The sequence below is a fragment of the Zea mays genome, chromosome 1 (assembly GCF_902167145.1).
Source record: "Zea mays cultivar B73 chromosome 1, Zm-B73-REFERENCE-NAM-5.0, whole genome shotgun sequence".
NCBI classification, from domain to species: Eukaryota; Viridiplantae; Streptophyta; class Magnoliopsida; order Poales; family Poaceae; genus Zea; species Zea mays.
Window position 1 is genome coordinate 16,297,571 of NC_050096.1, and position 15,530 is coordinate 16,313,100.

The 15,530-nt window shown below is 43.5% G+C and overlaps 1 protein-coding gene across 1 annotated transcript; it reads right to left on the reverse strand.

The window, feature by feature from the left end:
• Positions 1-11,478: 11,478 nt before the first annotated feature.
• Positions 11,479-13,256, reverse strand: LOC103631786 (Os03g0176600-like protein). Its single transcript, NM_001428402.1, has 7 exons — positions 12,982-13,256; positions 12,817-12,856; positions 12,616-12,686; positions 12,195-12,289; positions 11,957-12,024; positions 11,760-11,870; positions 11,479-11,670 (listed from the first exon to the last, which is right to left on the reverse strand). The coding sequence occupies exons 1-7, from the start codon at positions 13,166-13,168 to the stop codon at positions 11,577-11,579; spliced, it is 666 nt and encodes a 221-aa protein (NP_001415331.1). The 5' UTR covers positions 13,169-13,256; the 3' UTR covers positions 11,479-11,576.
• Positions 13,257-15,530: the final 2,274 nt, after the last annotated feature.

Below are 15,530 nucleotides of genomic sequence, written 5' to 3' on the forward strand. Positions count from 1 at the left end.
ATCCTCCCATTTCCATGTAGGGATAGGTAAAGATTGTAATGGACCAGCAACTTTCATGTGTATGGCCTTGACACGTCTACAAGTGTCACATCTTGCCACATAGCGTGCGACTTCAATCTTCATCTTTGTCCACCAATAATGCTGTTTTAGACATGATACATCTTAGTGCTTCCGGGATGAATAGAATAGCGTCCAAGAGAAAAAGTTCCTCTAATTCTATGAATCCTTCTAGAATCCTTTTCTCTTGAATATTAGTTAAGAAAGTTTCGGATTGCCTGGTATTCCACCAATTCTTAATCCAAAGTTCCAGACATTTGTTCTAAGCAACATTTTCGTAATATCAGCAAAAGTTCTAGACATTCTTTGTGCGTCACATTTATTAGATTTGGAACGTTCTTTTGCTGGTATTACGAAAAGGTTGCTCATTATGAGTGATATTACGACTAAGATGTGCTTCATCTAGAATTTGCTGGCGGATCTCATCATTTTTGTGCACAACTATGCGGTTGTTAAACCATACAACACCTTGATCATCTCTTTTGAAGCAGTTGGCTTTTCTGGCCTCCATCTTCTCATGAATGTGTTTCATTCCCTCATCATTTCTTTGTGCGTCAATTATTCTTTGCAGGATGACTGACTCAAGCTTCAAGTGATTTGAAGTTCCATGCTGAATCATTCCCAGGTTCAACTTCTCCATTTCTTGGCATAACGTAATGTCAGAAGTCTTCATGGTAAGATAATGTCAGAAAGCCTTACGACTTAACGCATCTGCCACTACATTAGCTTTGCTTGGGTGATAGTGAATCTCTAATTCATAATCCTTTATTAGCTCGAGCCATCTCATCTGCCTCATATTAAGCTCTGACTGGGTAAAGATGTACTTCAAACTTTTATGATCTGTATAAATGTGACAGCTATTTCCCAGCAGATAATGACGCCAAATTTTTAGGGCATGAACCACAACATGTAACTTCAGGTCATGAGTTGGATAATGTTCCTCATGCCGGCGCAACTGCCTTGAAGCATAAGCTATCACTCGGCCTTCTTGCATTAGAACACAGCCAAGGCCATTGCCTGATGCGTCACAATACACATCAAAGGGCTTTTCAATGTCCGGTTGAGCCAATACCGGAGCAGTGGTCAATAATACTTTTAGCTGTTCAAAAGCTTCATTACATTTTGAAGACCAATTAAATTTAGTATGATTCTTCAATAAACTTGTGATTGGTTTCACAAGCTTAGAAAAATCTGGAATGAATCGGCGGTAGTAACCAGCCAGTCCAAGGAAACTTCAGACTTGATGTACAGTGGTTGGGGGTTTCCACTCCAAAATATCCTTGACTTTGCTGGGATCCACCGCAATCCCCATGGCAGATAATACATGTCCTAGAAATTGAATCTCCTCCAGCCAAAACGCGCACTTACTGAACTTAGCATATAATTGGTGCTCTCTTAAGCGCGTTAACACGATCCGCAAATGCCGAGCATGCTCCTCTTCATTCTTAGAATATATCAAGATATCATCAATGAATACCACCACTAATTTATCCAACTCGAGCATAAATACCGAGTTCATCAGATATGTGAAGTGGGCAGGAGCATTTGTTAGTCTGAAAGACATAACCATATATTCAAATAATCCATACCGCGTGGTGAATGCGGTCTTGGGTATATCTTCGGGTCGGATACGGATCTGATGATAACCCGACCCGAGGTCAATCTTGGAAAATACCCAGGCTTCGGTAAGTTGATCAAATAGAATGTCAATCCAGGGAAGAGGGTACTTATTCTTGATAGTGACCTCATTAAGGGGTCTATAATCCACGCACATCCGTAGTGTTTGGTCCTTCTTCTTGACAAAGATGGCTGGACAACCCCAAGGTGATGAACTTGGTCGCATGAATCCTTTTTCAAGTAGATCTTGTAACTGGGTCTTGAGTTCTGCCAATTCATTCGGAGGCATTCGGTACGACCTTCTAGAAATAGGAGTCGTACCGGGCTTCAACTCAATCACAAATTCTACATCTCTTTCTAGAGGCAATCCAGGTAGATCTTTCGGGAAGACGTCCGGGAATTCACATACTACCGGAATATCTTGGATCTCTGGTATGACGGCTTCATATACTCTGCCACATGGTTTAGCTGGAATAGCTACGGGGATGGACAAAAGAACCTCTTCTTGGCCATAACTCAACCTGATGGTTCTCAGATCAGTGTTGAGGATTGCTTTATGCTGGGCTAACCAATTCATGCCCAAAATTACATCTATATCTTGGCCTTTTAGAAAAATCATGTTTGTAGGAAAGTCCCGTTCAGCCAATGTTACGGGCACATGGTAGGCCACCTCTTTAGTAAATATTTGTCCTCCAGGCGAATGAATTATAAACCCTTCCCTTGATTCATGGTATGGAATGCAATGTTGCTCCACAAACTTCTTGCTTATGAATGTATGTGAAGCGCCAGAATCAAAAAGAATAACTGCAGGGTGATTGGCCACGAGAAACGTATCCATCATAATCGGTTCGCCTTCCGGTGTCGTGGCCACTTGAGTATAATAAATCTGCCCCGTCTTCCTCATATTTTTGCCTGCGGTATTGTTCACCGCATTTCCCTTGCCTTGAGCGGAACTCCCAGAACTCTGCTGATTATTTGATCTGTTCTGCTTCGGGTATGGACAGTCCTTGATGAAATGTCCAGACTTTCCACAATTAAAGCAGCATGTTGAAGAGCTTGGGAGGGCGGGGAAACGAGTACTAGGGGCACACGGCTGATTTGTTGAGGTGGGGGCAGTGGCAGGACGGATAAAAACCGGTTGTTTGAAAGGGTAGGAGGGTGGACGTGGCGAAGAACGATTCTGGTTAAAAGGTTGGATTACCAACCTTTGTATTTTCTCAGACCCCTGATTGGGTCTGTCGCCTCCATTGCCCTTCGATTTTCCTGGGCCTGCATATTTGGCTTCAACTGCCAGCGCCGTGCTGACAGCCCTGCTATAAGTGAGGTCGAGGCACGTGGCCATTTTCCGCTGCAACCGATCATTAAGACCTCTCATAAAGCAATTTTTCTTCTTTAAATCAGTGTTGACTTGATCGATAGCATATTGAGACAAGTGGTTGAATTTGTTGAGATACTGAGTGACAGTATCCCCACCTTGTTTGAGCTTCATAAATTCCTCCTGCTTCATATGGAGCACCCCTTCAGGAATATAGTGCTCCCGGAAAGCCAATTTGAACTCGTCCCATGTAATTTGATGGCCGGCCGGCTGAACGGCAACATAATTTCCCCACCATGTGCTGGCAGGGCCTCGCAACTGCTGTGCCGCAAATAAGGGCTTTTGAGTCTCCGTGCATCGGAGAAGCCCGAACTTTTGTTCGATAACTCGGATCCACTCATCTGCTTCCAGAGGATCTTCCACATTGACAAATAATGTGGGACGTGTCTCTGAGAAATCCAGATATGAAGTTTCGCAGGGTCCTTGCAGATACGCTCGCCCGCCATGCTGTTGCATTTGTTGCCCCGCCATTTCCCGCAGAAAGCGGGTGTTGTCGGTCGTGGCATTAACTAAGGCAGCGATGGCCTCAGCTAATGTTGGAGGTACTGGGGGTGGATTAGGGGTTGCTTCTGTCCCACGGGAGGTTCCTGCAATCCTGCCCCATCCTGTGCGCGAGTCTTGGACGGCATCTGAGGCAAAGAACATTTGGAGAAATATAATATGCCAAAGAAAACCATCCATTTTACATTACTTAAAAGGGTAATGATACAGACTCGAATTTACAACAGGATTACACTACCTATTACACATTATTACTACTTCTATACTACTCTACTCTAGCTTCTTATCACTTTTGATAGCCTCGCTGTCAGGTTTAGGAGACCATTCGTCGACCAAATTCATTGAAGGAGGGGGCCTGAAAAGGTCCAGTTCCCCACCAAGGGCTTCACCCGCTGCTCCAGATGGTCCGGCTCCCATCCCGATAGGATCCACAGGAACGTTAGGGTGCAGTTGTGAATACAATACCTGAACTTCCTCATGTAGTATATTACAATAAACCTGCAAGTTATCCACGGTTGTGCTAAGCTCCTCCACGCGGGCTTGAGCTTTGGCTTCCTTGGACCAAGCAAGTGAACGAGAGTTAACAGCCCAATCGAGCGCTAGATCTCGTTCAGCAAGTTGGTCTTGCAGGTGGCGGGTATCAGTTCTCAATTTGTTTATTCTTTCACCATCCTCGACCCATATATCGTTCCTGTGATGGAGCTCTGATCGAAGCTGTTCAACTTGAGGTTCCAGATCCCCGATTGGATCATTGCTACCACTGCTACTGTCTTCATGCCTTGGGGCTAGTTGATGGAGAGGTACGCCAATGGGTCCGGTAGACTTGCGCGCGGTTTTTCTTGTGCGCGGCGGCATATTTCATGAGGGGGAAAATCTTATTAGCATAGTTTTTAGCATGATGCATGCATAATTACACAGAATCAACCTTAGTTGATTCACACCTTCTATACATTACACTCTACTATTTGGTCTTTAAAATAAGTACTTCAGAAGGTGACTGGATAAGAAGGAAATAAATTTTCTAGATAAGTCTTTGAAAGTTCTTTTTGAAAATGTCTCATAATATCTGCAGAGATGGGTTTCGCTCCGATACCAGCTGTGACAGAACCTCTCAAGTCATTAGGCCCACCTACAGTTGTCCTTGTCCAACGGACCTCAGAAAACCCTGTAGGTGCACCTGATCACTTGACAAGTTCGGTATCTGAATTCCTTACCTTTCCCAAGAGCGTTTCACCCGTCACGCAGACATTACAAAACATCGGAGGTGCGAAAATGCGGAAGCAGTTACAATAACTTACTTTATTGAAAAGTAGGATAAAGTTATATAGTTACAGACCAGAACAAAATATATGAGTGCTGAGTATTATCATTACATAACATGGGAGGCAAAAAACCCTCCCAAATAAATAGTAGAAGTTTTTCTTAACGGAGGACCTTTCCTCCCGCAGCTTTAGTCTTGATTCTCTTCTTTTGGTACCACCTTAGAACAGAAGCAACAAAAGTTTGCTGCTTCTTCACCTAAAACAACATGGGACAAACCCTGAGTACGAAATAAAAGACTCTCAAGGATATGCTGGCTTTAAGGGAGTCAAGGTAAGGCTTATTAATAATCATTGACTCTGTTTGCAGAAATGCTTACTAATAGTGGATCCTTAAAAATTCAGTTTTAATTGTCAGGTTAAGTAAGATTACCTGTATCTAGAGTTCTTTTCTACCCTAGTTCAATCACTTGACCTATACTAGCCAATTTCTTAACAACCCTTCTTATTCACTGGAATGCTACGTATAGGGCAGTGACCAAGTCTTCATATCCGCGAAGTTACGGCGATCCGAATCGATTATACTCAGTTGAGGATCTCCAATCACACGACATATGTAGCACTTAACCCTTGCATATGTCAACTCGCCATCGGGGTTCTTAAGACTAGATCAGGTTCACGCCAACCGAGAGCACAGATACACCACCGTCCAGCCTCTTGCCATGGAGGGTACACGCTACTCTCGCCATCTCTCCACTCCCATTGCGTGTTATCTTATTCTGGTATTAGTCTGCCCGAGGCAAAGCTTACCCATGATGAGGCATGTGACCAGTTAAAGGGTCATCGGTCAGCAAGCCTACATCGACACGGTCCTTAATCGACTCAGACAGAGACACTACACCGAGACTCTCTTCTTGTGCAAGTCACCCGCCCGGTCTCAGCTTTATCATTTCAACCCAAAGTTTGGTACCTAGCAGAGGTATATCTTTTCTGATGTTGAACCCATCGTGGCCATGATGGATCCATCATCAAGTTTTGTTTTTGAAAAACATCCCACCCACTTTGCAACATCATCTTTTGTGAAAACAAAATATTTTGTTTTTCTAGAGCAGGGCTAAGCATAAGAAAAACCTTTTGTAAAACAGGGATTTTAGGAGAAGTAATCAAATCCAATGAAGGAAATGCAGGAATTGGTTTAGCACACAACTCCTATCACCTAATGCATCAAGCAAGTGAGAAAGATTTTAAAAGGAACAAGGAGGTGGTGGTGGTGAATCAGGCTCTATTCCGCAGATATCAAAATAAAAATAGTTGCCTGCCTGATGTTCTTCAGGTGGTGGTGGTGAAGTCCTTGCTTCTTCGACTTCTATTTCCTCCTCGTTTTCTAAATGTATCCAAATATAATAATGAATGCTCATGTAATGCTCATGAGGATGCAAAGATAATACAAGTTTATTATCTAAAGTCTTGAGTACAACTTTCCTTCACGGATCTCTGAGAAACTAGGGTTTTCGGAGTCTATAGTGAAGTTCATAGGGCAGGGGGAAGCTAGGGTTTTGGGTTCTAAGTATCAAACATGGTCCAAGTCATACCAAACTCTACCCAAGGCTCCTAAATATTATTTAGAGTTTACCCTAAAAGTTTGGTGAATTTTGGATTTATTATTTATTTCCTAAAAATCTAGAAGTATGGTTTTTTGCTGTTTTAAATGTCCCAAAATTCCCTATTGGAACTAAAAATCATGAAATTATTTTTATTAAATACTAAAGGAAATTAGAAGTCTAGCAAAATTGGTCTGGTATTTTTATCATTTTTCTGTAATTTTCTAGAATTTCTTTAGCTCTGGCAGAAAAGGAAAAAGAAAAATACTCTACATTGGTGGGCCAGAATTGGCACAAGCCGGCCCAACAACAGGCAGAAGCGCGCCCGCGCTGTCGGCTTTGCGAATAAGTCCCTGATGATTTGAATAACAGGAAAAAGGTCACAACGCTATTCCTCTGTCTCACAGACACCTTACAAAAACACCCCTGCGCTTTCCTCTCTTCACAATTCCCAGTCCACAACGGTGAACGGCGGGGAGCCGAGCTCCGGCGAGCGCATACCGGTCGAATTACTCAATGATCGGTGCTCTTCTTCGGTCTAAACCTAATTCTAGTCCTAAGGAGTGTTTCCCCCCAACTAATTTCACCAGTGGCGCACTAACACGCCCTGCCCACGGTGACAGTGGACACCACGGTTAACCGAGCACGTTCCTGGCGATCCTAGGGGCTCTAGCTCAATTGAAGGGGTCGAGCAGCATTAGGAGAACCCAAGGATATTAAAACGAACGACCAGAGAGTATGAACCGACCTGGAGCAAGTTGGCCTCGGCGAGGTGTTTCTACGGTGGCGGAAACACAGATTGGGGGCAATGAGCAATTCACGGTCTCTAGTGAACGATTGGAGGCAAGCGTGGGTGCTATGGATGGGTGATTACCCTACGGAGCTCGCAGTGCGCTCAATTTATAACGGGCTTAAGCGGTGGCCGGGGATTTGGGCGAAGACGCGCGGCGGCCGAAGAAATAAGAGGTTACTGGCGCAGTTGATTCGTGGAGAATACCGTGGCGAACTCACCGGCGATGATCGGATGACTAACGTGAGTCACGGTGGTGCGGTTAAAGGCTGGAGGCGTGGCGCAACCGCGCTGAGTATCGCGGATTCCGGTGACGGTCGTAAGGCCACGTCGTCGGCGCGGCGAACCGAGGGACAGCGTGGCCGTAGTACTTGAACCTATCCACGACGAGATCTTTTCGCCGGCGAACTCAATCCACAGCCCACACACACGAATCGCGGCGAGCAGCACTAATCTTGGCAAAGGGTCACCGGCGGCCAGCTCACTGAATCTCCTGATCTTTTGGCTACTGTACCATCGCATAGCTCTATCAGTCAGTCTGACAGATTAAGTTTGGGCTGGATTTTCTCCTGATTTTACATGGCAACCAGGCCATTGTTCTGTAGCAAAGTTGTAGCCTAATGATCCAGCTACAATCTTACTACGGCAACCATAGCCAATTACTGACTGGATTATGGTCGAATCCAAGCTCAAAGATGGCTCAAACACACTATCAGTCTGAATTCAGACTTAAGACAGTCGACAGTTAAACTTTAGGCACATTTTTTCCAATTTCTGTTCAGTACCAGTGCTTAGTTACTTAAGTAAACTTGTTCTCCTATGATAGCTCAATAACTTTGATGTGTTGATCTAGGGCAAACTCCTCATAATTTTCAAGATACATGGCTTCAAACTTGAGCCAAATGCACTGAAAATCAAACTTAACTCCATAGGGTTCAAATAGGGCCTTTTGCAAATAGGCCCAAAACTTAGGGTTTAAGTTGCAAATCCACACACATGTGAATCATATGAGTTAAGATACCCCAATCTCATGGTTTTTGCACTTAGGTCCAAAAATGCACTAGTTTTGCACTTAGCCCCCTAGGGTTTTAGTCTAGGGTTTTCCAGGGTTCTATTTAGGGTTTTTAGTACTTCTAGGGTTTGGATGTTACTTAAGTCCATTCATGGTGACATTTTAGACTATTTCAATTAAGTTTTGAAGTTTTCCCTTATTGAGCCTTGTTTGCTCTATTAAGCCCAATCTAGGGTTAAGCACTGTACCCTAGGGTTTCACTTATAACATGTCACATCAATACAATTGTTTGAACTTTTTGCCTAGTGAATGCACTCTAGGTGTAACAAACACATGATATGCCAATGCTTATGATGTTATGCTCAAGTTTTAGTGGCAGTAACACCAGGGGTGTTACAAGTACTGTCTTATTATTGTGGATGATTATTCTCGCTTCACTTGGGTATTCTTTTTGCAGGAAAAATCCCAAACCCAAGAGACCTTAAAGGTATTCTTGAGATGGGCTCAAAATGAGTTTGGATTAAGAATCAAAAAGTTCAAGAAGCAATTCAAAGAGATCACCCCGTCAACTCCATTCTTGGTGATATCCACAAGGGGGTAACGACTCAATCTCAAGTTGCTCATTTTTGTGAACATTACTCTTTTGTGTCTTCTATTGAACCATACATGACAGAGGATGCATTAAGAGATCCGAACTGGGTGGTGGCAATGCAAGAGGAGCTCAACAACTTTTGTGTCTAAGTGACCGTTTGAGAGAGGGAAAGGGTTGAAAGAGACCCGGTCTTTGTGACCACCTCAACGGAGACTAGGTTCTTTAGAACCGAACCTCGGTAAAACAAATCACCGTGTCATACGCTTTATTTTCTTGGTCGATTTGTTTTCCCCTCTCTCCTAGACTCGGATTTTATTCTAACGTTAACCCCGGCTTGTACTGTGTTTAAAGTTGTAAATTTCAGTTTTCGCATATCCACACCCCTCTAGGCGACTTTCACCATGTTACTCTTTACTCTAAACTCAGTCAACTTACTAGGAACAATCTAGAGTAAGCGCATAAGCGGTCGAACTAACCTAAGCACTTCGCAAAACAAATACGCTAATCACCGAGTGATTCTATTAAGCATTTGAGTGTTTGAGCACTTGGAAATGTCTATAACATGTGTTGGTATGTTGCTTGGTCTTGGTGGGGGGGTATTTATAACCTCCCCCACAATTCTAGCCGTTGGACAGAAAGCTGGCTGCTCTGTCATTGGGCGCACTGGCCACGCCAATCTACCATTGATGTCTGTAGCAGTCAGCTGTTGGATCAGATTGTTGTCCAGACTGTCCGGTGCATACCGGACAGTCCGGTGCTATAGCTCCGAGAGCCCCTTGTTGCGGGCTCTCTGCGCAGACCGCCCACTTCATGAATTTATTCACCGTTTCTTTTGGGCTTCTTTTGTTTTTGAGTCTTGAACTTTTACGCATCTTTTAGATCTTATTTTGAACACAAACACTAGCAAACACATGACGTGTTGCATCCTAAGTGCGTTAGTCCAATCCTCTTTGCATTATGCGAACTATAAACACTAGTAAACACATTAGTCCACAGGTTATATTGATCATTAAACACCAAAATCATTTAAACAAATGGGTCGGGGTCCATTTTCTTTATAGCAATGAGTTTCATTTGAATTTAATACTTTAGTAGGATCACACATGCAATTTTGATACCATGATATATATATATATATATATATATATATATATATATATATATATATATATATATATATATATATATATATATATATATATAACATTAGAAAGTCCTTGGTAGCCATGGGCCTTACAACTTATCCAACAATATTGTATATTAGTGTTGTATATTTAAATATTAGTATATAGCTCGTGCTAATGCTACGATCTCGCATAGGGGAGGGGTTAATGGCGGCGGTGCGAAAGGAGGGGTAGATGACAGCGGCGTTGGTGCGAATGGGGGAGGGGAGGCTGGGGGAGATATGTGGGATGATCCAAATAATATTATCCATTGAATTAAGTGAGTAAGGGAGAGGGTTATCCAGCGATCTGAACTGTTGGTTTTGATGATGGGTTAAGTCTAGATGCAATTTGTTTAGTGGATTTAGTGTAGGTTATGGGTGCGGGATGATTTGGTTTGGTGTGTTTTGCAAATTTTTACGTGTGAGTTATTTAGTGATATAGATAGGGCTCGACTCATAAAAAACAATTCAACAGTAATCTATTTTATAATTTTTATTGAAAATATAGTACAGATCATAAAGGAACCCAAATATTCTAATTTATTAGTACCTTATCACTGTTTCTACTCACGAATTAGTACCCTATCATTGTTTTCTACATCATTCTAAACCTTTGTTTCCTAACAATGTATTTTATTTTCTAAAATACATGATGTCAGGTTTAACTGTTGAAGTTTAATTTGTTTTTAATACACTGAACACTTTAAATGATATAATATTTTATTTTTTGGAGCACTACTTTGAGGTATTTTTTGTTGTTGTAGATGCTCTTAAAATATACTAAACATGGTATATGATGTCATTACTCATTCACTATTGATAGTCCCGATCTACAGATTTATTTCCCTTTATTCTAAATTGTAAATTGTTTTTATACATATTTTTATAGATAAACATTATATCTAGATGTATAATCTAGAAATGTCAGAACAATCTACGTCGACAGATATATAAATATACCGTTCAAGAAAGTTAGTAACACAAACAGGTATAAATATACCGTTCAGAGCTGATTTGGTGATTAGGGATTCTTATAGGATCCATGGGGAAGAATCCCCTTGCAATTTAATTTTGAATAGCAAGAGGATTTCTTCCCCTCGGAATCCTCGGTCACCAAATCAGCCATCAAGAAAGTCGGTAACCCAAACAGGTACAGTAATGCTAACGTTATTCCTGGTCTACATAATTTCTTTTGTACTGCCTTTGTTCCAATTTATAATTAGTTTGATTTTTTTACCTTGAATTTAAATGGCTCGTCTTATTTAAAAAAATATATAATTATCAGATTTTACTGTGGTATCGTTTAACCTATAATATAGCCTATAATATACTTTAAGTACTGCTTTGACTTTTCATTTTTTTATATAATTATCAGATTTTACTGTGGTATCGTTTAACCTATAATATAGCCTATAATATACTTTAAGTACTGCTTTGACTTTTCATTTTTTCTAAAAAATAAATAAGATGAGCCAATCAAACTTCATAAAAAAAAGCAAACGAATTATAAATTGGGATGTACAGTTCGAGGAATTTAGTAATCCAAACAGGTATACATGATATAGAACCTAACAAAATTCAGCCTTAAAGAATATCCTCCAACTGTTTCAGCCCTCTACATAATCATCTACTGGAGTTCGGTATGCATCAGCAATCGCCTTTCCTTTATCCAGTACTGCAGATGGCACCGTTTGCAAGAGACTGAAACACAATATATATATAAATGAAGATGTGAGTGACTATCCCTATTAATTTTGAAATGTAGTAGAAGGGGTTTCATTTGCTATTACTTGTCTAATGCTGCAAGGGCAACACTGATCTTGCTCCTCATGGTTTCAACGGATGCTGACGGATCATTCCGTGATGCATGTAGTAGTAGTGAGTCGAGATCTTCCAGTGCTCTAGAAAACCAGAGGCAACAAATCTCATAACCTCGTAAGTTTTGTTCTGCAAAGAAGTACATCCACGAAAAGCAAATTATGTTTACCGTAAGCACTCGTCCACAGCATCTGATGCAGCCTTGCCTTGACCATTACTAGAAGCATATTGTGCCACCTGCATTATTATTTTTTTGTTAGATGAATTCAATTGGCATCATTCGGAACCAAGAAAGAAACTGCAACATTATGATATATTCTATCAAACTACCAGCCTACAGCTTTGGGTATGAAAGAATATGAACAATTTAGTGATGTTGAATAACATTGAGCAGAATAGACACTTACTGCCCGAATGTTGACTCTTAAAGATGATGCCGGTCCAGAGCGAAGTAATGATCTGCTCTCGTCATACCTTGGTTTCTCAAATTCTAAGGATTTCTCTGCAATGAACCATATATGGAAGGATCTCTCATGGACCGCTAAAAAATTGACAGCCATATTAAAAAAAACAACAAAGGCAGAAACATTAAAACAAATGTACTTCCACTTCTAGTTAGCTATGGACGCCATGAGAGGCAGGCAGATGCTATGAATGCCAAATTGAAGTATTAATTAATGGTAATTGGGACTCTTAAGGATAAACACAATTCATACTTGCTGATGATGGTGCAAAAGATTATACACTTTATTTTGCATCAGCTCAAGGTTGCTGAGGCGACAGATAAGTTGATACCGTGGGATACTGATCATCCTACTCGTGCATTACCTAGATCAACGAATTGGTCAATGGTCAGCAGGACAGCCGGAACGTAGGTCTCCAAAGGCTCCAGCTTCTTCCTGACAGTAGCAGTTCAGGGACAACAAGCAACAAGAGGCAATAAGGTGTTATGTAGATCAAATGCCACAACCTGCAACAATCCAATTCGAAATATTTTTCCGGAGGAAAGAGCAGGACAGAGCTTAGTACCTCTTGACGTACTTGTCAAATGGACTGGCCGCGTCTGCCCCTGCAGCAATTGGGAGTTTGGGGCGCAGTAAATCAGCCACAGACACAAGCGGACATGACGAACGGCGGAGTAGCAAACGAGTCGATGTGTGGATACGTAGAAGAGTACAGCAAAGTAGCACTTACGGCCGACGGTAGTGGCAAGCCAGGCGGCGACGCCGGCTAGGGAGACGGCGCGGCGACCGACGCCGTAGGAACGGGGCGGAGCGGCGGCGGCGACGATTACTTGGGAGCACCGGCGGTGGCGCGGTCGAGGCGGAGACGGGAAGATGTGAGCCCCGCCGGAGGTGGTGGGGAGGGGCGAGGACGACATATTCGGAGTTGGAGACAGAGACGGGGCAGCGGCAGCCGGCAGGGAAGGAGCGGGACTGCGGTTCTTCTCTCTTGGTGGGTGGCTACCGCTGCAGTGCTGCTAACCTGCAACTGCAAGGCGAGTAGGCGATGCTAGGCGGCGGGCAGCGGCCGTGGTGGGCCGGGCCCTTTCGGCCACACGATTGGAAGTCGCCTACGTGGGCTCGTTGTTGCCATTAGACTTTGTTCAGCAGTGCCCGCTCCGCTGCCATTGTAGCTGGGCAGGGGGCCAAAAACGTTGCAGCCCTCTTCAGCCTCCCCTGCGTACGGTTGAAGGGGAGGGCACAGGCGAGCGCCAGATGTGTGGGTGCACTAGCCGCACCCCTTTTCTCGGCATCAGTGCTTTGTAGTGTATGTTAGTATTGAAAAAATGATAATAGTAGAGTGTGAATATATATATATATATATATATATATATATATATATATATATATATATATATATATATATATATATATAATGAGTCATGTGCTTCCAATAACCAGAGAAAGTCCAGGTTAAACGGCGGTCGAGCCGGACCAGATTCAGACGTCTATAAAAGAAAACCCGGAGTCCTAGTGTTCAATTTTTCACATCCCATCCCGATTCATTAGCGACGACGCGTGCGACGACGGCGGTTGCCCGAGAGCGCGCGCGGCGGTGGACCCCCAGTCGGTTGCTGCGGTGGTCGTGGCTCCCTGACATCGACGCGCGGTGGCGGCGGTTCCTCGATCCGGAGTAGTGGTGGTGGTTCCCAGGTTGGTGGTGGCGGCTCCCCGATCCAGAGGGCGCGACGGCGGGACCCTTGTGCGGGCAAGTGGCGGCGTCCCCGAGACCCCGAGGCGGAGGCACTTCCAAAGCCGGCGAGCAAGCGGCGCCCTTCGACGTGCGAGTAGTGACGGCGACGCGCGAGGCACGATTCGAGCGGTGTCACGGAAAGCGCGAGGTGCACGCAGCGATGATCGCGTATGACCCCGATCTGGCGCAGTTCGGGTGGTCCGAGTGACGACCTACATCTGTCCTTGTGTCGTCGACGACGTCCTTCTGCGACTAAGTCCTCCGATTCGTATTTTCTTTTCGATTATTGTGTTTTATGCCTACCATATGTATTATTTACGCTAAAAACTGTACGATTTAATGCTTGAACATAAAGTTCGTATATCAGTTTACAGCATGCATATTTTTTGCATGCACATTGGAAAGACAATTTTTTGATTTATGATGTTCGTAATTACCATAAAAAATCAAATCATTTATGTTAGTAAATGCCAGATTTGTACGTCTGTCATAAAACTATCCCTAATTCCCGCATGTTCGTAATTATCATAAAAAATCAAATCAAATCACTTATGTTTGTAAATGCCAGATTTTACGTCTGCCATAAAATTGTCCCTAATTTCCGCTCGCGTTCTTAGTTGCACCGATATTATGTATTTTTATCAATTATGCTACACGGTGTAAGTATTTATGCGACATTGTATAATAATTTATGCTCTATGTGACTCATGCCATCCAATTTTTTGCGCTCGTTAACTGGAAAAGAAAATATAATCCAAAATTTACGTGCATGCAATGGAAACTCACACGATTTGCCATAATTTTTGGATCTGTAGAAAAATAGACACCGCATGCATGTGACTGCCATATTTTTTGGATCTGCCAAAAAAATAAGATCGTAATAATAACCTATTAGAGCTATCAACCTCTCGCATTAGCTCAATATTGTCGGCGTTTCGACCCCAGGGGTCCCTGGACCAACGAGTAAATTGTCGCCGCGTGCCCCAGCCCAGATGGGTCGACGCGAGACGGAGCACGAAGGGGGGAAGAAAACAGGCAAAGGGGGAAACCCGCGGCCTTCGTGTTGCCCTGCGCCCAGGTCGGGTGCGCTTGCAGTAGGGGGTTACAAGCGTTCGCGTGGGAGAGCCTTATGCGCCGGCCCGTTCTCCCGCGCGGCCAACCTTCTCGTACGAGAGCCCTGGACCTTCCTTTTATAGGCGTAAGGAGAGGGTACAGGTGTACAATGGGGGGTGTAGCAGTGTGCTAACGTGTCTAGCAGAGAGGAGCTAGAGCCCTAAGTACATGCCGTCGTGGCAGTCGGAGAGGTTTTGGCACCCTGTTCATGTGATGTCGTCGCCATCAGAGGAGAGCTGGAGTCCTGCGGAAGGACAGCTGTCGGGGCTGTCGAATCCTTGCTGACGTCTCCTTGCTTCCGTCAGGGGCTGAGAGTCACCGTCGTCATGGAGCACGCGGGGCGCCATCATTATCTGTTTACCGGGGCGAGCCAGATGGGACGTCGGTCTTGTTCCCCGTAGCCTGAGTTAGCTAGGGGTAGGGTAATGATGGCC